A 24,205-nucleotide genomic window follows, 5' to 3' on the forward strand; every position below is an offset into this window, starting at 1 on the left:
CAGCAATTCATGGAGATCCCTGCAACTAACCAGAGTTAGACCCTGGCTTTCTGATTCCAGGTCCACTGCTCTCTCCATCACGATAATCTGCCTCTAGTTGAGCATCCAAATGGGACGTAAAAGGTCTGGAGAGCTTGGAAAGACATCACACTATCTGAAAGAAGTGGTTTCAACCATGACAACTCTAGAAATAGAAGCATTCTGAGGAATATCTACAAATTCCACAAAATGTTATTTACTGCTGCTTCCTGATGCGCTGTTCTGCCAACTCCCAGCCCTGAGTACAGAACCCAAGTCCCACATGGCTACTCTCAGCTGGAGCTGAACAGCGACATTCCCACCAGATGGGTCATTGCTCTCCATTCATTTCCTCACTCCCCGCCGCCGCCCCCCCCATCTCCGCCCCCATGGCTCAGTCACATTACCCACCTGGTCTTTGCGGCCATTTGTGTTAGTGTCTCTAAAAATTAAATAATCCATAAGGACATTTCAAATCTTTACTATGTTAGGATTTTATAAATGCCATCATTAAAGGAAGAACACACACATGTGCTCATATAGACACACATGTACATAGAATCCCTTACAAGACAGTTGAACAAAGTTAAAAGAGTAAAACTTCCCATGAATAAGTATTTCTTTTACTTAGTTCCTACTGGATGCAGGGCTTTGTTCTAGGACTTCCAGAGTGGAAATATACCGAGTGACCAGATTATTATGACCAGCCAGATTATTATGACCACCCCATCAGTACTTCATTGACACTTCCAAAAATACTAAATATTGAAAACTTCCTAAGCAAATACTCTCAAGGTTTTATCATTATTATTATTTGCATAACGAATTCACTTCATTGTACCGATGGGGTGGTCATAATAATCTGGCCACTCAGTGTGTAGGAATAGGAGACTGAATTCCAGATGCTAAGAGGAACATAAATGCTGGATTGCAGGGAGGGGACAGGCTGACTAAGGGACACAACCTGTCTCTGATGGAGGCTGGCTGATCCCAATTTTCTGGGAGGCAGAAGAGAGGACTATTCTCACTGCACACTATTCTAAAACTATGTTCTGCTAGAGCGAGCCCACAAGACACCCTGGGAAATGGAGAACTGGAAAGATGCAATTAAATGAAAATAAATAAAGGGCAAGGGAACACTTACTGGTTTCCCCACAGCTCTTGCAGATTTCCCGGACAATCCTTTTTTTCACCTCCACATTCTTTAATTTATTAAAGTCTTGAAAGGTGATTATTTTTTCAGAATTGCCTGTTATCGGTAGAAGCCGTGCTTTATGAATATGTCCTATGCCTAAAACCAGGATACAAATGCCAAGGTCTTTCAGGACTTTTACTGCATCTGCCACATTATCTTGGGGATCCCCAGATGTGATCACAACCAAAGTTTGAGGGACACCAGCATTTCTTCTCCCACCAGCATATGGATCAAACATAAACCTCACTTTTTTAAGGGCCGACTCGATATGCGGAGATCCATTGCTCTTGGTGATATTTTGAATTTGAGTCTTCCACTGGGGTTTAGTCAGAGAGTTGTCCAACTCAATCATTTCTTGGTAGCGGCTCCCAAACTGAGCCATCCCAATTTTTATTGCTTGCGACTGAATGTCAAAATTATCAATTAAGTCTGACAAGAAAGTTGTCAGGGTACCAAACTCTGAGGCAGATACCATGTCAGAGCCATCACAGAGGAAAATCACATCAGCTTCTCGGGTGTTACAGGCTGCAATTGGAAAAAATTAATCAATTACTTTCCTCATGAATAACTCTAGATTTCCCCTTTACTCAAATATTCAAATTGCTTTACTAAATACCCACATTAGTAGCAAATTGAGATAAATTAACAGAAGAGAGAATCACTGATTGCCTCTCAAAGAGGCAATAGCAAGGTGGAGAAAGGTAATAGACTTTGTTTCAAATTTTATTTATATGATTCATTTGACAATAAAAGCTACTCAGGGAAAAGAAAGTCTAAAATGTTTTTGGCATACACTAACAGTTAATATTAATGAGCACCTTATGAGCAGTTATTCTAATTTTATAGATACAGAAATAGAATTCAGAGATTAAATAACTGGACTAAAAATACACAATTACTATCCAGGGAAGCTGGTACCTGAACCTCTCAATCCTTTGTATCCTTAAATCCTGTACTTTAAAAATTTTTAAATAATTTAAAAAATGTTAAAATAATACCACCTAAATATTAAAACTTCATGGAACAAGTGCTAATGGTTAGTAAACAGGATATAGAATCATCTTCCTGAAGTCCAATGTGAAATGTCCCATAACCAAGAAATGACCCTCTCTACTCAAATGCAATGACTTGAGTAGGGACAGCACTAAAGTGGTTACTAAAGGTGGTTGAGACAATGGGATGCCTACTGTCACACAATTCCTTGCAAGGGCAGTATAGTAGACCCAGTGATGGCTGTCCAGATAGACCCTCAAGGAAGGATCTGCTGCCCAGACCTGCTATCTAACTGTGGGAGTGTGGTCAGCTGACAGCCTCTAATTGTCAGCTCCTTCATGGACAGCCTCACTGCAGAGTGATGCCTTGCCAAAGGCCATACCCTTAGCAGGACAGCCCACATCTGGGTACTAAGTGAAAAGGGCATATAAAAACCTAGCTGCTTCAGTCTGGTGCAACTCTGATGGGCAATACTCACTAGAGCTTCCTGCCAGGTTTGAAGCTTTGTCAAGCATGCAGCCTGTTTGACTTCTGCCCATCCTACTTTCCCCTTTCCTTAAATTCCTTGCATCCCAAACTCAACCTTAGCGTCTACCTCCCAAAGGTAGGCATGTGAGATGAGGCTAAAACATATTGCCAAGAAAAGACTGTAGTCCTTGCAATGTACTAGATTTGGTGGGAACCCAATAGAAACAAGAGGCCAGACCTGCCCAAGGAGCTCATAGTCCTCTGACAGACACAGATAAAAAATAGTAAATAAGTTCTACCTGCTACCATCAGGAGGAATAGAAAGTACAGGACTTGGGGGATACTATGGGTGTTGGATCAGGAAATTAACAAAGGCTGAAACATACCACACAGGTTAGATGGAACGGGGGGACGTGTGGGGCTGGCATGTTCGTGGTGGATAGAATGGTGCATGCAAAGATGTGGAGGAATTTCAAAATGACAGGAGAGATTCTGAAGAGGGGAAGGACAATAGATGAATTAGAGAGGAGGGCAGGTACCAGATGGAACACAGGGGCTTAGAAATTGTCAACTGTAAGCAGAGCAGTGACAATCTAGTGAGTATTAGAAAGATGGCAATATGGATGGCATGGAGACCAGGTTTCAGGGTGTGTGTCCTGGGACAGGCCAGAACAGGCAGCAGAACCAAGATGGTCCCAGTGCCTTGGAGAAGTCATACTTTTTTTCTTAGTTAAAGATGATACTATCATTCGGTGTCTGACACCAAGAAGATGAATGTATTGCTTACATAAGTCAGGTAGAGCTACGGTGGTGAGGCATAGTTTCATTCTGCACAGCAAATGCTGACCTGACATGGGATTAGGGGGATGATTCTGTTTGGAGTTGAACTGCTTACAGGGATGGGAGATGGGTTAATGTCAGCATTAGAAACATAATTGTGTTGGATTCATAAGTAGATTTCAAACTGGTAGAGAGTAAAGAAGAATGGAGAAAAGGAAGAAGAGAAGGGAGTCTGCAGGAAGGGAGTGAAAAAGAAAAGAAGAAAGGAAATTAGTTGATTGATTCATTTGCCAGGTTTGAAAGACTGGACCAATACACAGCCAGGATTCTCACCTTCCATGGAGGCATTGCTTGATGGCTTGTCAACCTCTGCTGCTTTGAGCTCAAGAGGCAAATCTCACCCTCTCCTCACTCAGCTGTGATGCCTCCAGCCTACCCTAACCCAATGGTTTGAGTATGCATTGAGGTACAAAAGAACCCCAGGCTGTTCAAAGTACCTGACAGCTCCAAACTGAACTCGTCCCCTTCACTCCTTGTTCCTAGCAGCTAGTCTCCATTATCCCACATTGAACTCCCATATTCTTCCCTCTGCACCAGTGGCCCTCATCCATAAAAGCACAGTACAAAAAAAAGCATAGTAGACCACTTGAACTTCCTATGGCCCTGTAGAATGCCTAGAACCCCATTCAGAAGACCCTGGATCTTTGAAGACAAAAAGTTATCTGTTTAAACCATGAAACTCTCCACTTGAGTTTGGCCTAAAACTGATGCCCAGTGACTGCACTGAGACCACTAAATAAATGGAGCAGCACACAACAGCCAGGAAATGGGGAAGGTGAATATGATCTAAAAGAGAGCTCCCTTCCGCCAAGAAAAAGGCAGCAGGTGCCAAGACAGCAAGGAATGCTTCTGAAACCTTCTATCATCTCTTCAATTTGTACTGTGGTGGGAAGAGACTTTTAGGACCTTGCTCAATCAATGCTTTTATTTCAGAGATGAGATGTAGCCTAAGAAGAGAAGTGTTCGGCCCACAACACCCTGGTAACGGGAAGCCAAGACATCATGTATGTTCTGCTTACATTTTTAATTCTAGCCCCATAGAAAGTTTAAAGATTACAGCCCTAACCGGATTGGCTCAGTGGATAGCGCGTTGGCCTGCGGACTCAGGGGTCCCAGGTTCGATTCCGGTCAAGGGCATGTACCTTGGTTGTGGGCACATACCCAGTGGGGAGTGTGCAGGAGGCAGTAGATCGATGTTTCTCTCTCATCAATGTTTCTAACTCTCTATCCCTCTCCCTTCCTCTCTGTAAAGAATCAATAAAATATATTTTAAAAAAAAAAGATTACAACTTACGCTCTTGTGCATTGGTACACATAGTTTCTTGTATAGGCAAGGTAATATCTTTAAGTTTGTCAAAATCACGTACATGGATAGTATTGTTTTTATTCCCTGCCATAGTCTCAAGTTCATCTTGGTTGGCCTTATCTACACCCACTGCGTAGATGATGATGCCTTTGTCTCTTAATTTTGATGCTGTGTCATTGAGCAAGTCTCGGTCATGGGATTCCCCATCGGTGATGATGACCAGCATCTGCTTCACATTTTGCTTGATGCGGCTGCCGTGTTCCTCCGTGAACAGGCTGTTTGTGTGATCGAGAGCCCTGGCAGTGTAGGTATTTCCACCGGCGCTCCTGCGCCTCCTCAGATTCTCAACGACTCCTGATCGGTTTGAATATGTATTGAGGTAGAAGAGAACCTCAGGCTGGTCAGAGTACTTGACAGCTCCAAACTGAACTCGGTCCCGGCCAACATCCGCTTTACTCACCAAATGGACAGTCAGGTTAATCATGCTTTCTTGCTGATGTGGAAGTATGCTGCCTGAGTGATCCAGCACGAACACAACGTCCAGCCGTCTGATACTTTTACAATCTGAAAGAAGAAGGAAGCAGGCGTCACAAGCTTTCCACAGGGTATTCTACACAGACAGCTGAGAAGGGGAGCAAACGAACATTTGCCATGAGCCTACTGTGTGCCAAACACTGAATCTCAGTCCGTGGAGGTGACTGTTGCCATCTTACAGAGAAAAAACTGAGGCTCAGAAATGTACTACCTGCCCAGCTCATGCTTCCAAGGACAAGTGTGCCCTTATCTATATGACTCCACCAGCGGTGGTTCTTATGCCACACCACTCTTTCCTACCTCACTAGCACGTCTCATGCCTTTTGCTAAGCAGGCTTTCAACTGGAAGGAAATGTCAGAAGGTAGTTAGTTCAAAGTCAATATGATGGTGAGACATGACTGATGTTTGCCAACCTGGTCTGCTGTTTTAAACAGCTCGGGGGCTCATTGTATAATCTGGGATTTTTATCGTATTCCTTCTGGCTCCAGCTACCTTCTGATAGGCAAACTTTCCCATGTGTACCACACCCTCACCACATTTATTTGTGCTCCTTCCTCTGACCTCCTGAATTACAACTCAGAAAAGGAGTGGCCCCAAGCTGGGGTAAATGTAAGGCTCCTCTCACCTCATTCCTAGCTCTAAGCCCTCCTTCCTGCACATTAGAAGCTAAGTGACTATTCAGGCTGGGTCACCAAAGTGTGGATTTTCTCTCTTCTCTTTCCCTTCCCTCAGTAACATAAGCACCTGCTTTCCCAAGGTTGGCTTTCTCCATTTTCCACCTGCCTATCATGCCTGCAATTCTTATTACTGGCAATGAGGTCTCAAATTTTCAAGTCTAAGACTCTGTGGGTGAGCCCAACCTATCTATGTAGGAACCCATGGCAAGAACCCAGGTTTCTACAGATATAGGAACTGAATCATAAATATTTATCGCCAGGCTTAGTCAACAATGAGATTGGTGACTAGTCATGACTTGATAATATTTTAGGAGTCTTTCTAATGTATGAGTCAGCTGAAATTTCACCTTACGCTATAGACAGGGCCTCCACAAACATGTTTATCAACATGAAGAAATGACAGGAAGAGTCCTGTGGATTTCAAAGGTGGGGCTGTGGTCTTAAGGTAAACCATTCTTAGAATGTCTCTCAACATTACCAGAATCACTGTCATTCTTAGAAAAAGAAAACACTCCAAGTAAGTTGTTATGAGAGAAATCTCAACACCATTGTCTAAAACTCATAGTTTATACTGATATATCTTATTTGTTATCTTCCTGAAAATTTCAAACACATAATTCTGAAGTATGAAGCCCAAAGGAGGTCTCTATGTTGCCAGGGGAACAATATATAGCAAAGTTATTAATACTTTGGTTTGTTCTCTTGTATCCAAAACACAGGTGTTTTTAGTCTTAGATGTGGACTTATTTCCAGTTCTCATTCAAGAGTCATTAAAGTTGACGGGCTGAAACTGAAGGTTGCTCCATATAATTTAAAAAGGACTACAATCTATAATAATAAAAGCATAATATGCTAATTAGACTGGACAGCCAAACAACCTTCTGGACGTCATTCTGGATGTCCTTCCTGATGAAGCATAGGGGGCTGAGGCAGAGGCAGTTAGGGGCAATCAGGCAGGCAGGTGAGTGGTTAGGGATGATCAGGAAGGTAGGCAAAGGGGTTAGGAGCCAGTGGTCCCAGATTAGGAGAGGGATGTCCTAAACCGGCAGTCGGACATCCCCCGAGGGATCCTGGATTGCGAGAGGGTGCAAGCTGCACTGAGGGACCCTCCCTCCATGCACAAATTTCATGCACGAGGCCTCTAGTTTATAAAATAAAAATGATGATTCACCCAAGCAATCATAAAAAAAGGTAACACATTAAAATTTCCCAAAGGGAAAGATACATGGACAGGCAAATGTAAAATATCTAGCTGATAGAGGTTAAGAATAATAATGTGAAATAATAAAAATACACACAATATCTTAAAATACAGAGGGGTTGTTGGGGAGGGGGTGTTTAGGGTACTGAATTTGATATAACTTGACAAATTTGTATTTCTTATTACTTACTGCTTAACAATGGTGTAGAAACAATTCTGGAGAATCATTTGGTATTAAAAATTGGCTCTGGAAAATCTAGGTATGCAGGTACTAAGGAGTTGAAGTTTACTGTAAGATTCTGCAAACTTCTTGGAATGTATTTGAAGTCACCAAAGCCAGATTATTTTGTTGCCAAAGTAGCTGACAAAGCTGTTCATCAGGAATATCCTTGGAGGTCATGGGTGTTTCAATATAACATAGATAACACCAAAACGTAACACCAAAGTCCAGTTAGAGGCCAAGGTTCAGAGTACAACCCACCGTTCACCCCACTATAAAGCCAACAGCTCACATCCTTGAGTCCTGAAGGATAACAGGGCCACTTACCATAACGAGCACACACTTGGGAGAGAAGTTTACTTTCTATGTCCTTTAGATGATCGAACGTCTCAACATGGAAGACCAGGCTGCCATCCCCACTGATCTCCTCTAGCTGAGTCCTATTGGCACCATACACCCCCACAGAGATGATGATCACACCCTTGTCCCGAAGAGCTCTGGCAGGTTCTCCCACATCATCCTGTGCTTCTCCATCCGTGATCAGAATGAGAAACTTTTTGACTCCAAGACGGGCTCCCTTGGGATGGGTGAAATATTCATCTACAAAGGTTAGTGCCTTTCCGGTCAAAGTGTTTTGGCCAATGAAAGACATTCTGTCTATCGCATCAGAAATTTCTTTTTGGGTAAAGTATTTATTAAGCTGGAACTCTTCCTTACTATCATCACTGAATTGAACGACACCAATTTGAGTTTTGTCTGGACCAATTTGAATATTAGCTGACATGTTCCTCATGAAGGTTTTCATTGTCTCAAAATTTGCAGATCCTATGCTGCCAGAGCTGTCCACCAGAAACATGATGTCAGCCTTCATGTCTTCACATCCTGCAAGTTATAAAAAAGATCAGAAACAAGCTGGGCTGACAAGCTTCTCAGAATATGTAGAAACAATAAATCATAAATAAATGCATTAATTAGAAAACATGGAAAATTAACTCCAGCAACTGCTATTGCTTTGAAAACTTTTATGCACTTCTTTAGCAAAAGTCTGCTGACCAGAACCTTAAATCAGAAATCCATCGAAGATTATGCAGGAAGTTTTAAGAAAGAAATGTAACTTCCAAAGTGTGTATTCATTTATTCATGCATGCATGCATCATTCATTTATTCATAATTTATTCATCTTATAATTCTTGAAGTATATGCAATGTCAATTCTCAAGCTATGTGTTAAGGATGTAACAGTGATTTTTTTAAAAAAGGAATCAGAGAAAAAGTAATCAATTTCCTACACTCCTGGGACAAATATTTCAATGTTTCAGTCTGAAAAAAATTAAGTAGCCCGGCCAGAATGGCTCAGTGGTTGAGCGTCCACCTATGAACCAGGAGGTCACGGTTTGACTCCTGGTCAGGGCACATGCCTGGGTTGCGGGCTCAATCCCCAGTGGGGGGGGTGCAGGAGGCAGCTGGTCAATGATTCTCTTTCATCATTGATGTTTCTATGTCTTTCTCCCTCTCCCTTCCTCTCTGAAATCAATAAAAAAATATTTAAAAAATTAAATAATCTTTACATATTAAAAGTGTGCCAGTGTTCAGGGCCTGCAAGAGATGTACTGCAGCTCCTCACATTGGTCCAGGACCTCCTCCCTTGAGAGGACCTGAGACACAATCTCTTTTATGTTTCCTGAAACTCTTTTACTTCTCTTGACATCAACCCCAAAAATCATTGGAGACTTTTACTCTTGTACGCTAAGACTAACCTCTGTCCACAACATTTCCTCCCATAACAGGGAGAACAATGAACAAAATGTGATTTAGGATATTGTTATGAATGCTACTTATTTGCTTACTCATGTTACTTTTTGTTTGAGTGACTCAGAGAAAATTCCAACACATTTTTCACTTTTGTAAGCTTGAATGAGAATTCTTTTCCTTTCCTCGCCAGTGGACAGCTTAACTGACTCCTGCAATAGTACCTTTTATGTAACACTTACTACACAAGGCACTCCTGTAAGTGCTCCACATGCATCATTACCTTTAAGCTCCACAACAAGGTTACACACAAGGGACCAATGCAGGTAGACAGTAAGGAGCCTGTTCCAGGTCCACAGCTAAGTGATAAAGCTGGGGTTGAATTTGGACTCTTTTACTCCAGCATCCCTTCTCCTATGCCTCTCAGTAGACAATATTTTCATGTGCTGATACTAGCAATCAACACATACCATCTTCAGTTAGTGAGTGGCTATTCTTCATAAGACAAATAATAGCCAGGTACAGGAATTTGAAAATTTGTTCTTCCTAACTTTTGTTACCTAATTTGTTCAGAGCAAAAATGCATATATGCATTATAAATAAAAATAAATAATAGTTACAAATCAACTAGGATATGCATTCGTAATAGAGAAACAATGGTTGGTGTGTATTATGCTAAACCGATAAGAATTCCCCGGTATAGGTATTATCCTCAGAGGAGGAAGTTTGAAGCTCAAGTAGAAAAGTGAGTGGAACCCTAATTTACCTAAAGCCAGAGCTCATTTTCTTTCTGCAGATGAGTATATCTGCCTCAATGAGTGCATGTGCGTGTCCGGGCTGGCGCGCGCGCGCGCGCACGCGCGCACACACACACACACACACACACACACACACACACACACACATCTCTTACCCACCACAGCAGTGGGCTTTGTCAAGGCCACAACATTCTTAGCAACCTTCTACTTCTGACTTTCAAGATGCCCCAGGGCAGCTGTCTAGTATAGAGAGATTCCCCAATCTTAGCAATTGGTTTAAAGTAAGGGGCTGGTCTGGCCAGTGTGGCTCAGTGGTTGAGCATTGACCTATGACCCAGGAGGTCACGGTTCAATTCCCGGTTAGGGCACATGCCCAGGTTGCAGGCTCAATCCCCAGTGTGGGGCAGGCAGGAGGCAGCCGATCAATGATTCTCTCTCATCATTGATGTTTCTATTTCTCTCTCCCTTTCCTTTCCTCTCTGAAATCAATAAAAATATTTATTTAAAAAAAAAACCACAAAAGTAAGGGGCTGCATCCTTTCACAGTGATGAGGGAAGTTAGCAAAATGTTAGCCAGACAACTGGTCACATCACCCCATGTCTCCGCCTATCAGTCTGGCTGAAGCAACTAACAAAGTGCGGGAATAAAGCCTTTTTTGTTTTGCTGACCTTTTTCCATGCAGATGCTGCGGACAACTTCATCTTTGATGCTTTTTAAAGAATCAAAGTTCTGCCCAAAGTTAACCCTTTCTTCTTCCCCAGCAATTTGTAGCAGTTGTATTTTGTTCGCATTCCCAATGCCAACAGCATGAGTGGTGACTTGCTCAGCCCTGACTCTGTTAGCAGGTTTTAGGACGTCATCCCTAGACTCCCCATCCGTCAGCACAATAAGGTGGCAGGGAACCTCGCTGGACCTGTGCTTCCTTCCCTCCTTTATTATTGGCAGCATGAAATCCAGGGCTGCCCCAATGTCAGTGTTGCCGTAGAGCTGCTGGATACTTGAAACAGCCTGTCTTAAGGCCACTTCATTCGTGTAAGTATGGATATCAAATTCCACTCTCTTCTTATCCGAATACTGCACAGCCCCAATGCGGACTCTGTCTGGGCCAATGCTAAACATGTCGATCACCCCCAACATAAATTTCTTGATTTGCTCAAAGTGTTCAGGCCAGATGCTGGTTGAGCCATCGATGAGAAAATAGAAATCCGCCTCTTTTGTATCCATACAGCCTGCAAAAAATAAATAAATAAATACATAAGTAAATAAATAAATAAAATAAAAAATGAAAGTGTGTTCTTCATTGATTATAAACTGGAGAGAAGTTTGCAAGCAGGTTTGTAGAGGAACATGAGGCTTGAGGGTTCTGAAGAATGAGTACACTTCAGAGCCGGTACATTTCATTGAGCCCATTCATGCCCATTTTCTCCTTTGCAATTTGCAACCCTCTTATGAGGAAATGGAAGCAGAGTGAGGCCCAGTGGTTTGTCTAAGATTAGGAACAAACAGCCAGTGAATTAAAGAGTAAGGACCAGATCCCAAGTCTCCAGGCTCTACGTCAGATTGTTTTCCTAGTACTGACACCCGCCTTTTATTTTATTTTTTTAAAATATATTTTATTGATTTTTTACAGAGAGGAAGGGAGAGGGATAGAGAGTTAGAAACATCCATCAGCTGCCTCCTGCACATTCCCTACTGGGGATGTGCCCGCAACCAAGGTGCATGCCCTTGATTGGAATCGAACCTGGGACCCTTGAGTCCGCAGGCTGATGCTCTATTCACTGAACCAAACCGGTTAGGGTGACACCCACCTTTTAAGACAGCTATGTCTTATCGTTTCTTGAGAAACAGGGTGGGGCAGATGACCTCCTATTCTTACTTCCCCAGTAACCTCCTCTTCCCAGAACAACAGGACAATGTATTTAAAACTAGAACCAGGTCATATTATGCTTCTATGTAAGTGATGTACCATTGCATTTAGAATTTAAAAATAAAAATGTGACCTGATCTTCTCTCCTGCTTTCCTCTCTGATCCTATTTTCAACAACTCTTCATCTTACTCATTGTGCTCCGGCCACACTGCGCTTCTTTCTGTACTGTGAATGTGCCCCAGGGCATCTGCACTTGTCCTCCTCTCTTCCTGTAATATTTTTCCCCTAAAGATTCTCATGGCTGGCCCGGTAGGTGTGGCTCAGTGGTTGGGTACTGACCCATAAACCAGGAGGTCCCCAGTTTGTTTCCTGGTCTGGGTGCATGCCCGGTTATGGGTTCAATCCCTGGTGGCAGGAGGGGGGGTGGCGGGGGGTGGTAGGCAGCTGATCAATGTTTCTCTCTCATCCATATTTCTATCTCTTTAGCTCTCTCTCTTCCTCTCTCTAAAAGTCAATAGAAATATATTTTTTAAAAAGATTGGCATGGCCGGTTCCTTCTCATCTCATCATGGATGTGCCAACCCAAATGTCTGTTCTTCAAAGACCTTCTCTTCCCCTCCAGCTAGAGTACATTGATCATTGTCTTTCCTGTAACCTTACCTATTTTCTTTATGATACCCATTACTTTCTGAAATTCTCTTATTCATTTGCTCATGAGCACAGCCTGTTTTCTGCCACCCAACATCAGCTCCATCAAATCAGAGACTTTGCCTAGTTACTCTGCTTCTGCCCAGTCAGCCTGGTATATCATAAGATTTCAAAAAAAAATTGTTAAAATAAAGAACCCTCAGCGTTCCTTCCTTCTTTGAACAGATTCTAAGAAAAAGTGCTTTAACTTTCCTAATAGTCTATGTACAACTCTATCTAGCCATTCACTGCAATCGGGTAGGAGAAAAAGCATTCTTTAAAAACCTAGGTTATTTATGCAATTATCTGGGTGAATATGTGAAAAGCTCTTTAAAATATAAGACAATTTAGTCATTTCAGAAATATTTTCTTTCTTGACAGCTTCTTGGGAATTTATAGCTATTGACAGTTCTTCAAGCTATGGGGAGTTGATTCTTAAGAAATCAGAAATACTGGAAATAAGTTTGACCTTGAGAATTAAACTATGAAGTCATCACATTAAGCATTAGGGCAGAGATAAGCAGTTATCCGCAAAAGACAGGGTTGATCCCAGGACAGCAAAACTTGACAGCAACCAGAATTAATTGATGGATATACCTAAGAAAGAAGAATTAGGTGTTTTTCAGAAAGAAGATAGCGGTGCTCAGTGATGAAGGAGAGAAAAACATTAGTCACGGTGGGTATCCATGACAATGCCCATCCAACCCTGCCTGGAACTGAAGTGTCCTATATACTAGCCACTAATCACATGTTTCTATTAAAATGCAAACTTAAACTATTTTAAAGTTAAATAAAATTTAAAAATTAGCTCTTCCATCACACTAGCCACATTTCAGGTGCTTAACAGCCCCATGTGCCTGGTGGCTATCAAACTAGACAGTGTAATTGTAGAATATTTCCATCATCACAAAACATTTGACTAGACAGTGTTGAGGAAGAATGTGTCCCCTGACTCCAGGACTCACCTATACAGTTATATAGAGAGGGATAGATAGACATGTAGGTCTATATATTTGATTTAAAAATAGAGACATCCACCCAATTGCATGCCACTAGACATTTCAATGATAAAACTCCCTTGCTGTGATCCCACAACCTCTGACCGTCTTGATGACAATTCGGCTTCTCATTTGGCATGACTACAAGGAGAGAACGTATTCTCAGAGGACATGAATGTCCAGGTGCCTCGGCATTGGTAGTTTTCACTCAAAGATATTGATCACTCTTTTTCTAACTAAACATTGGTCTCTTGGTTTTGCTAATGTGAGTCTCCCCTTGGTTTAATGACGTTCTAGTTAATAAATTAAATAGTACAATGTGCCAGATGTGGTAGATACAGCAGTGACTAAGTCCATATAGATTGCTTCTCTGTGTTCGACCATTCAAATGTGACAAAGCTTACCACCACCCTGTGGTCCACGGCAAATTCACTAAAGTAGTGGTTCTCAAACATCGCTAGCGCGAGTTTATTGAGGAGCTTATTAAAATGGAATTTCACATAAACCTTTGTTTGGCTTCTGAAGAACCCAGCCTAAGTCAGGTGCTGATATTTGAGAGCTACTGAACTAATAAGATGTCACCTACTGAGGTTTTATGAAAGACAGCCATCCTTTTGGATGGCCCTTGTACTAGGCTTGGTCCCATATCTTCCCACTGAGAAATTCTATAATGACAATAATAGCTTTTTGTCACATCATTGCAAACTCCCTGAGACCACAGTGCACATCCCTCCTATGCCCAAATGGTTGGTTCTAGACCAAGGTGGCTGCCTTTCTGCAGGATCCCCTATGATCACTCAGGAGGTAATAGCAGACTGGTTTCTTTCTGCTGTTTTGCAAGGTGTACATGCAGAAAATCCAGGGCTCGCTCAGGGTGCAATCCTTAAACCTTCAATTGACTGGTCTGAGTTTAAATTAGCCTGTAATATCACCGGACGGTTATAATTATTTTCCACTTGAGTGCTGCCAAATTCCAGTTCCAAGTGTTTGGAAACATTTTATCTGCAGAGTAAATGTGTGAAGACAGCAGATATCCCAGAATTAGATAAAGTCACATCAACTATCTCTTGGCATGTACCTTTGAAAAGAGCTCAGCAAAACTAGAACAGATTCACAAAGCATCTTAACTTGAATATCCTTCACTTAGAAAGATGGAAGGGAAAAAAATTTTTTAAAAAATTAAAAAGCAAGAAAATAATCATGGTTGTACATAAGGATGATCCCTGCCAGACTTTTATAAGTAAAACATTTGCAATGACTTATATATCCAACAATTTAGGATCTGTTAAACAAACTATGTTCTATCCACGTGCTGGAATATTATTCCCAACTTTAAAGGAATGCTGCAGAAGAATATTTAAGGAAAAGGACAAAAGTGCATGATACAGGTTGATGAGAACGTGGGTAAGGAAGATAATAGTGGTTACCCCCAATACCCATTCTCTCCTTCTTCCACACTAACTGAACCCCCAATTTTCATCTAGGTAAAAATTTCACCTTGGCTGCCCCAAACAAAGACTACATTTTCAGACTCCCACTTTTACCAGTGAATGTGACATGTGACTAAGTTCTGGCCAATGGCATGTAAACAGAAATGATATATGTAATTTCTGAGAATATTCTTAAAGAAAAGGAGGTGGAAGCCTGCCTTTTCCCTTACTTTTTGTTGTTGTTGTTGCTTGCTGGCTGTGAATGTGATGCTCAGAGCAGTTAACCTGGACTATGATCTTGGCAGTAAAGGCCATAAATAGCACACACAAAAAAAGAGACAGGATCCCTGACACTGTGGTCTACCACACCAGTTCAGAATGCTTACACTGGGGCTTACTTATGAAACACAAAACTAGTTTTAGTTTGTGTAAAGAATTGTTATTTTTTCCTTTCATTAGTCACACCTAAATGTAATTGTAACTGGCATACCAAGTAACCTAAAAGTCAAGAGATATAAATGTTAAAAATGGTTTTATCTGAAAGATTACAGACTTTTTTATTTTCTTCTTTATATTCCTCAATACTATTAAACTATGACATGATTAACACAGTTTAGCTTTTTTACATTTTTTTGAGGTAAGATTTATGCACATGCTAAAAAATTCAATGATTTTTAGTGAGTCTAAAATTTTGCAGCCAGCACCAAAATCTAGTTTCACAACATCTCCATAACTCCTGAACTTCCCTTAGCCAATTGCAGTCAGTCTTCCTTCCTGCCCCAGCCGTAGGCAATTACTCATGTCACTTTTATAATAAGAAAAGTATTTTCTTAAACATACCAGTTTTTTCGAGATCCATTTGTTCCGATCGGGTGGAAACTTGGGACCATATTTCATTCTGGACCTTTTTCAGGAAGTTCCTGCTGTAAGTTTCTAAATCTGCATAGGACTTCAGCATGGAAGACGTCTGTCTCGGCGGGTAAGATGCTATTTCTTCTAACTGGGTACTGTTAGCCCCTTCGATGCCCATGGCAAACACAGTGACGTCCTCCATCCGAAGCTTCATCGCGGCCTCGCGCACCTCGTCGTCTGAGGCTCTGTGAGTGACCAGGACAGCGATCTGAGGCACGCCCTCGGCCCTCCTGCTGCCACTGGACCTTAAGAAGCCTTCCCTCCTCAACTTCTCAATGGCAGCCCCAGCATTGGATTTCCCAGTCCGGAGAGAAAGCTTCTGGATTTGCTCCTGAAATGCAGATTGATTTGTGCTTGACTTCAGAAGAGAAACGGCCTCAGCCTGATTGCTGTAACTCATAAGTCCAAGCCGCATGCAGTTGTCCTTCACATCCAGGGACAAGGTAATGTTATTCAGGAAGTTCTGCAGGTTCCTTAGATTTTGTCTGGTCCCAACAGACTCATCCACCAGGAACATGAGGTCAGCCAGTGAATCTTTCTGACAGGTCACGGGGAAGGACACTGTGGAGAGAGAGAGAGTGCATGAGAATTAGTCCGAACCAGCAGCCCAGAGTGAGAAAGGCAATTTACAGATTGCCAGAAGGCATTACTGAAATAGAGGTCGTCATGATAGATGAAGTCAACACCGCTTCCTTTTAATAAACAAAAGATAAAAATTCAGAACAAACGTAATAGGTCATTGGCCTCAGAGGCTTTGCAATGCTATTCCCTCTATCTGAAGAATGCTTCGTACCAACTTTCCCATCACACCCCCCACCACCATGATCTTCATCACCACCATCACCACCAATATGACTACCACCACTACCATCAACAACCATCAACAATAACAACCAACCAACCATCAACAATAACAACCAACCAACCACCACCACCTCCAACACCATCTCCATCTCCAAAACCATCACTACCACCTCTACCTTCACCACCACCTCCTTCACCACCATCATTCTCAAGTGCTGTGATACAGAGATGAGTTTGAAATACTCCTGACCTTGGGGGGGCTCACATGGGGAGGACAGATAGCTGGATTATACTATTTCAGACAGGAGTAAGTGCTAGCAAGGAAATAAGAGAGGTGACTCAAATGAGTTGCTATGCTGGAGATGTGGTGTGGGGACTAACTTTTCTGAGACATAAAGAAATCTGGGAAGGCCCTCTCTGAGAGGATCGTATTTGGGTAAATGAAGAGAAGGATTCAGCCACATCTTGTTCTGAGAGAAGAAGAATTCTGGCAAAGGAACAGCAGAAGGTGGGAATAAGCAAGAAACTCAGAGGTGCTGGAACCAGTGAGTGAGAGGAACAATGATGAATGAGGTCAGAGGGAGGTGGGTACCAAATTGTTAGAACATCACATGATCTTATTTAAATCTCTTAAATATCACCCCAGTCGCTGAGGAGAAAAAATGAATTCAGGGATCTCAATTAAGAAACAGCTGTCATAGTCCTGATGGTTCTTAGACAAGGATAAAAGTTGATAAGATAAATTAAGGGTAGTTTTGGAGGGAGAACAGAGAAGACTTGGTGATAAATTGAATGCGAATATTGAAAGACAAAGAAGAAATGATGAAAACTCCTAGTTTTTTGGCCTGAGCAGCTGAATGGATGTTGGTGGTGTCTCTTTGCAAGATAGAGAAGAACAGGTTGCAGGGAGAATTCAAGAATTCCATTTCAGACATGCTAAGTGTAGGATACTATGGCAGATGCCAGATAAACAGTTGGGTATATGAATCTGGAATCGAGGGGAGAGTACACCATATGCACATAACACTCCTGCTCTAAGCACAGGTGGAGGAACCACAACTGAAGAAAGTATAGCCAAGAGATAAGCTCAAACTCGCCAAGAACTACCCATTAGGAGTGGGAGCTCTAGAAGCCAGATGGCACATCTTACTTATCTCAGTCCCTAGTGCCTGTGCCAGGTATCTAGCGCCTGGTGGGAGCCCAGAAATATTTATGGAATTAAAAGAAATTTTCATAAATCTGCCAATGTACTCTGAACTCCACGCGGTTGGCTAAAATAAACCCAAACATGACTGTCCAGGTTAGTGTTTATTTGTAAATTATTAAGGATAGTAACCTGTGTGCCAGATAACATACAAGCCATCTCACCCGTATCATAAGGTAGTCACTGTTATCCCCACTGTATAGGTAAAGCTCGGAGGTTAGGTAACTTACTCAAGGCCCCACTGTACAACGGAGGGTATGCCCGTCTCTGCCTGGCCTCATGCTAAGGATATTGTTCCTCTTTAGTGTCGCTATCTCTTAATTGGCCAGCATTTATTGGATACTTACTGTGCCTCACACTGTGCCAGGACTGTGAGGGAAAGAGAACAGACGAGGATCTTATTTCCTTACCTGTAAGATTTTCATGTATTCACTCACTAAGAAACAGAACAACAACCCTGGCTGGCTGGCTCAGTCAGTTAGAGCCTTGTCCTGAACACCAAAGGGTTGTGGGTTCAATTCCATGTCAGGGCACATACCTAGGTTTCGGGTTGAATCCCTGGTCAAGGAGCATATGGGTGACAACAGATCGATGTTTCTTTCTCTGTCTCTCTCTTTCCCCCCCCCCCCCCCCACACACACTTTCGCTCACTCTAAAAATCAAAGTTTTTAACAAAAGGTAAGAAATAGAACACCAGCTCATTGTCAGGCACTATTGCCTCAAAGTACACAGAGGTAAATAAATGTAAGTTGCCAATTCTGCCCTCAAGGTACTACCAGTTCAGTTCATTGGTGGGGGACCAACACAGAAACGGGTAATGATACAGCATGGGAAGTGCTACTGTCATCAAGTGTGCACAAGGAACTGTGACCCAAAAAGAGAACTGAATGGAAAACCTTCCAACAAAATATGGTTGAGACTGCATGGTTGAGATTGAAATGGTGACAGAGGAGATGCAAGCTGTACCAAAGCTAGGGAGTGCAAGAGGATTCCTGCCAGAGAAAATGACACAAACAAAAGGCAGGAGTAAGGAAGAGTAGACGATGATGTGTAGGAAATTTCCAGTACTTCAGTCTGGCCAATTATGAAAACCAGAATAGGAGGTGGAAGAGATGAAAGTGGAGAGACTCAGATATGGTCACATGGGGACTGGGCCCCACTCCGCCAAAGGCTTTCTAACCTTTGCTATCAGGGTCAGCTGCTCTCTCCCTATACTGAGTCGCTTCCTTGATGATCTGTGTCATGTTCTGGGAAAACGTGCTGAGGTCTCTGACGGTCCGAAGGTTGACATGGAACTGAGCCGTGGCCATGGCCTTCAGGTTCTCCTCAGAGGCTTTCTGCAGCCCCACCGAGATGATCCTCACTCCGTCTTCCCGAAGAGCCTTGGAAGCCTCTTCCACATCATCCTCGGACTCGGCCGAAGCCAGGACCACCAGAACCGGGGGGAACAGCTTCTTGTCTCTGCCGTTTGCAGCTCCAGAGAAATAGGTCCTGTGAGCCTCCCGGAGAGCATTCCCAATCCGCAGGGCGCCGCCCTTGAACACGACGTTCTTCTTGAGGTGGTTCAACATGGGGTTCCTGCCCTTGAAGGTGTTCAGCTGGAATTCACTGTGGAGCTTGTCACTGTACTGGGCCAGGGCCACGCGGTATTTGCTGGCTTCTATGGGGAGACTGGTGATCACTTTGTTGATGAATGTTTTCACCAGAGGGAAGGACTTAGTTCCCAGGTGATCAGAGCTGTCCACCAGAAACACCACATCTGCATACTGAGGGCCTGGGCCTATCAAAATAAAATGACAAACCAAACAAGGGGATTCTTCAGCCTTCACGTTTTGGACCACAGTCCTCATTTGAGGCTACGTCCTAGCTAATGTTAAGGATAACTTTGAACCCTGAGGGAAGTGTCTTCTGGATGTCAAACAAGGGAAAGTGGAGGGTGGGGAGTAGGAAGAGATTAACCAAAGAATTTATATGCATACCAATATATGCCTAACCCATGGACACAGACAATAGTGCAGTGAAGGCCTACGGAGGGGGCGGGGAGGGGGGAGATTGGGGGTCAGTGGGGAAGAAAGGGGGACATCTGTAATACTTTCAACAATAAAGCTAAATTAAAAATAAAAACAATCAAAAAGGACTTCAGTAAAGTTAGCCAATACATTTTTCTTTCTCAACTCTATGCCAGAAACAATCAACATTTCCCCCCTCCCATTTTTGGATGTTGAACCCCAAAGCCTGATATTGTACTAAAGAATAAACATACCAGAAAGTCTCTGAGTGGTCTGTGGAGTAACAGCGACTTTTAGAAATAGTATCAAGTAAGCAGATATCTTGAGTTGGAAGCTTAGAAGCAGATCTGAGACAAGAATTTGGGGGAGGGCCCTAATTGAGGGGAAACAGGGTAAGGGAAGCCGAAGAGGAACACAGCAGGATGTCTACCCTTGGCCTGATTGGAGGGGACTCTGGAGTGTCAATTATACTCGAGGATCAATTATACTTTGAGACAAGAGGGACTCTTATTTGTGTTCCCCTATCAATCGCATTGGCTGCAGACCATCACCAGGAATTGAAGGGAAGGAGTGGCAGGTTCCAGGCATAACTTCCTGAGTAAGATGGCTCTGGGAAAGCTGTGAGCAGTTTCCCTGAGAAAGTGGGGTACATCTGTGAGCTGTTGTAAGCAATATTCACAGCAGCTGATGTGGGTGTGGGGCACGGGACTGGTGTACCAGCCTTATAAAGAGTCTGGGCCCAGGGATGCACCATCAACGTCTACTTTGGAAGTCATGATCAGTCACCCCACTCTTGTGATGTTCTGGTAAATGTCTCACAATCGTCTTTCAAAGTAACTCTGAAATTCATCAGGAAATCCTAGGGTAGCAGGAGAGTAGAAAAACCTAGCTTTTATATTCTCTATCTCTCCATATATACATATAAATAAATAAATAAATAAATAAATAAATAAATAAATAAATAAATAAAACCCATATTCCTTCCCTATTTTATATTTGTAAATGAGAAGGAAGGCAATAATATTATTTCTATGTGGGGTTCCTTTTTTACCTTTTCTTTAATTTTTAAGGCCAAGATGCAAACTGCCGTACAAAACAAATGGGTTAACTTTATTCATAGAGACAGGGAACATTGGGACTTATGTAAATAAATCAATGAATAATTAAAGTTTCTCTATCCAGGTGTAGCATAATTCATGATTTGCCCATGGCTTTCTGTCATCTTTGAGAGATTAAGTTAGCTTCCAACTACAACTAAATGCTGTCTACTTTCATTTTTTAGAAAATAAATAAATTCCCTCTTTCTATTTACTGAAGTAAGGGTTTGTTGAGGCATAAAAAATGTTTACTTTCCTAAATAATAATAAGTATAAAATATACAGGTACCTGGGCTCTGATCTGCCAATGTTTCAGTCCAAAGGGTCAGGACAAATATAATTAGCACGTTCTTCATTTTGTTAGTGAAGGTCTCTTGCTTTTATTCTGTAAAAAAATTAAAAAGTTATTTACAATATGAAAAATCTCATTGTATAACAAGAAATAACTACTGGGAAAGTTGGGTTAGAACATAATACACTGCACACAAAACAAGTATTTGTCAAGCAATGCCAAAAAAATAAAAACAACTCATAGATACAGACAACAGTGGAATTTTTGGTCTTATGGTAACTTTATATTTAAAATTTTGAGAAACTACCAAATTGTTTTTCAAAGTGGCTGCAACATTTTATATTCCCACCAGCAATGCATAAAGGTTCCAACTTGTCCATATCCTCACCAACATGTGTTGGCTTTTTTTATTATAGACATTCTAGTGGGTATAAATGGGTATCTTACTGTGGTTTTGATTTCCATTTCCCTAATGATGAATGATGTGAACATATTTTCATGTACTTATTGGTCATTTGTCTATCTTCTTTAGAGAAATATCTGTCCAAATAATTTGCCCATTTTTCACTGGGTTATTTGTCTTTTTATTGTTTTATTGTAAGAGATCTTTAAATATACTCTGGATATTGAATTGTCTTGGCACCCATATGATGTGCTGTTGAATTGGGTTTGCTAGTATTTTGTTGAGAATTTTGCATATATATTCTTCAAACATATTGGCTTGTAGTTTTCTTTTCATGTAGTGTCCTTATCTGGCTTTGGTATCAAGGTAATGCCAGCCTTGTAGATGAGTTTGGGAGTTTTCCCTTCTCTCTAATTCTTTCGAAGAGTTTGAGGATTTGGTGTTAATCCTTCTCTGAATGATTGGTAGGATTCACCAGTGAAGTCATCTGGTCCTGGGCTTTCAGTTTTTGATATGATTCAATATCCTTCCCCATTGTTGGTCTTTTCAGACTTTCTGTTTCTTCCTGATTCAGTCTTGGTAGGTTATTTGTTTCTAGGAAACTATCCATTTCTTCTAGGTTATCCCAGTTGTTGGTATAACTGTTCACAGTAATCTCATAATTCTTTGTATTTCTGCGGTATTAGTTTGATGTCCCCTCTGTCATTTATAATTTCATTTATTTGAGTCCTATCTTTTTTATTGAGCCTAACTAACAGTTTGTCAATTTTATCTTTTTGAAGAACCAACTCTTATTTTTGATACTCATTTATATTATTTTCCTATTGTTTCATTTATTTCTGCTCTAGTCTTCATTATTTCCTTCCTCCTAATTTTGGGCTAAGTTTGTTCTTCTTTGGAGCTCCAGTGGCGCAATCGGTTAGCGCGCGGTACTTATACAGTTTGTTCTTCTTTTCCTAGTTCCTTGACATGTAAAGTTAGGCTATTTATTTGATATCTTTTTTCTTACTGTATGCATTTATAACACTAAACTTTCCTCTTGGAACTGTTTTTGCTGTATCCCAGAACTTTGGGTATGTTGTGTTTCCAATTTTCTGGAGCCACTAGCTGAGCTCTGTAATTACCTCTGGTATGGCTAGGTCACAGGTTGTGTTCCCTGGCAGAGTGATGCTAATGGCTAGACTCTACAATAGGGCAGGATTATGGATTGGGCCCTGCATTCGCTCTTGGTCTGGTGGAATCTCAGGCTGTGTTCTCCAACTGAATGGTTCCACTGGCTAGCCTCCGTGTTTAAGCATCCCATGTTCTGGACAGGGCTGTGCTCTGTCACCAGGCAAGGCCACAGACTGTGTCTCAGAGTTGTGAGGTTGCGGACTTTGCAATCAGACAGTCTGCTAGCGGTGCTCCCCTGTGGTTGATGCTGCTGCCCAGGCTCTCTTATTGGGCAAGACCCTCACTGTATCCTGCAATTCTGGGGGCATTAGGACTAGAGACTGTGCTCTGAGGTTGGGCAGGATCACTGTCCAGGCTCCCTGGTAGGTTGGAGCGGCAGGCTCTACCCTGTGATAGGGTGGGTCCCTGGCTGGGCTTCCTGCCTAGGCAAGGCTGCAGGCTGTGTTTGGCAATCAGGTAGGGCTGGAGGCAGGGCTCCACTGAGGGGCGGTACCACAGGCTGTGCTCCAAGGCTTCCCTGGGTCACTCTTCAGGTTCCCTGGTTATATGAGGCCAGCGGCTAGGCTCAACAATTGGGCAGGGCTACTGACTTAGTTCCCTGCCTGAGCAGAGCTATAAGATGGGTTCTACAGCTCTCTAGGCATCTGTTCATGCAGGACCAGAGGCTATGCTCAGTAGTTGGGTAGGGCTGCAATTGCTTCCTTGCTGGGGGTGGGGCCATAGAATGGTCTCCACAGTGGGTATGACCTTTTGGTTGGGGGCTCAAATCAGGCAGAATGGCCAACTAAGCTCCCTGGCCATACAGGCCTTGGAGTTGGCTCTGTGGATGGGCAGAGCCACTGGTTAGGATCTCTTCCCAGATGCTGCTGCAAGCAGGAATGTGGTCCATCAAGATCTGAGCACCAGCTGTGATAAGGCTCAATGGCCCTCTCCATCTCTATCTGGGCCCAGTGGTCAAGTCCTGCAGATTCCCCAGTAATCCCCATGATGTGAATCTTCAGTAGGCCTCCTGGGAAGTGTCCTGCAATGTTGGAGAGCCGTGTGTCCCCAGGGGCTCTCTCTCCCACTGGATGGACCAAAGGCCCGGAGGACCCTCTCTGTGAGGGTGCTGTGATGGCCTAGGGGAGGGGTAATGTAATCTAAGTGAAACTACTCCTCTTACCCTTCTAATGTGGTCCTTCTTGGTTTCTGTCTGACCCCCAGGTTCTGGGACTTTCACAGTGGTGTCTTGCCCATAGATAGTTTGCTACCATAGTTGATTTTCCTGAGAGGGGAACTGAAGTCAGGAACAACCTATGTTGCCATCTTAATGATTTCACCTCCAGGGGTTCCTGGACTTGGCCAAGAGGGGCTGGAGCTGGTTCACAG

The 24,205-nt window shown here is 42.5% G+C and overlaps 1 protein-coding gene across 1 annotated transcript in view; it reads right to left on the bottom strand.

Annotated features, from left to right (window-relative positions):
- Window positions 1-21,325, bottom strand: part of COL6A5 (collagen type VI alpha 5 chain) — a gene marked incomplete at both ends in the record, with an annotated part of 85,408 nt that extends 64,083 nt beyond the window's left edge. Inside the window, 7 exons of the mRNA XM_081105524.1 lie at window positions 1,163-1,738; window positions 4,809-5,384; window positions 7,781-8,335; window positions 10,629-11,189; window positions 15,784-16,416; window positions 19,044-19,643; window positions 21,259-21,325. Of these exons, the coding sequence (XP_080961650.1) occupies window positions 1,163-1,738; window positions 4,809-5,384; window positions 7,781-8,335; window positions 10,629-11,189; window positions 15,784-16,416; window positions 19,044-19,643; window positions 21,259-21,325 (3,568 nt within the window). The remainder of the gene's footprint in view (window positions 1-1,162; window positions 1,739-4,808; window positions 5,385-7,780; window positions 8,336-10,628; window positions 11,190-15,783; window positions 16,417-19,043; window positions 19,644-21,258) is intronic.
- Window positions 21,326-24,205: the final 2,880 nt, after the last annotated feature.

This window comes from Myotis nattereri (genome assembly GCF_964212035.1).
Source record: "Myotis nattereri genome assembly, chromosome: 14".
In the NCBI taxonomy this organism is placed as follows: domain Eukaryota; kingdom Metazoa; phylum Chordata; class Mammalia; order Chiroptera; family Vespertilionidae; genus Myotis; species Myotis nattereri.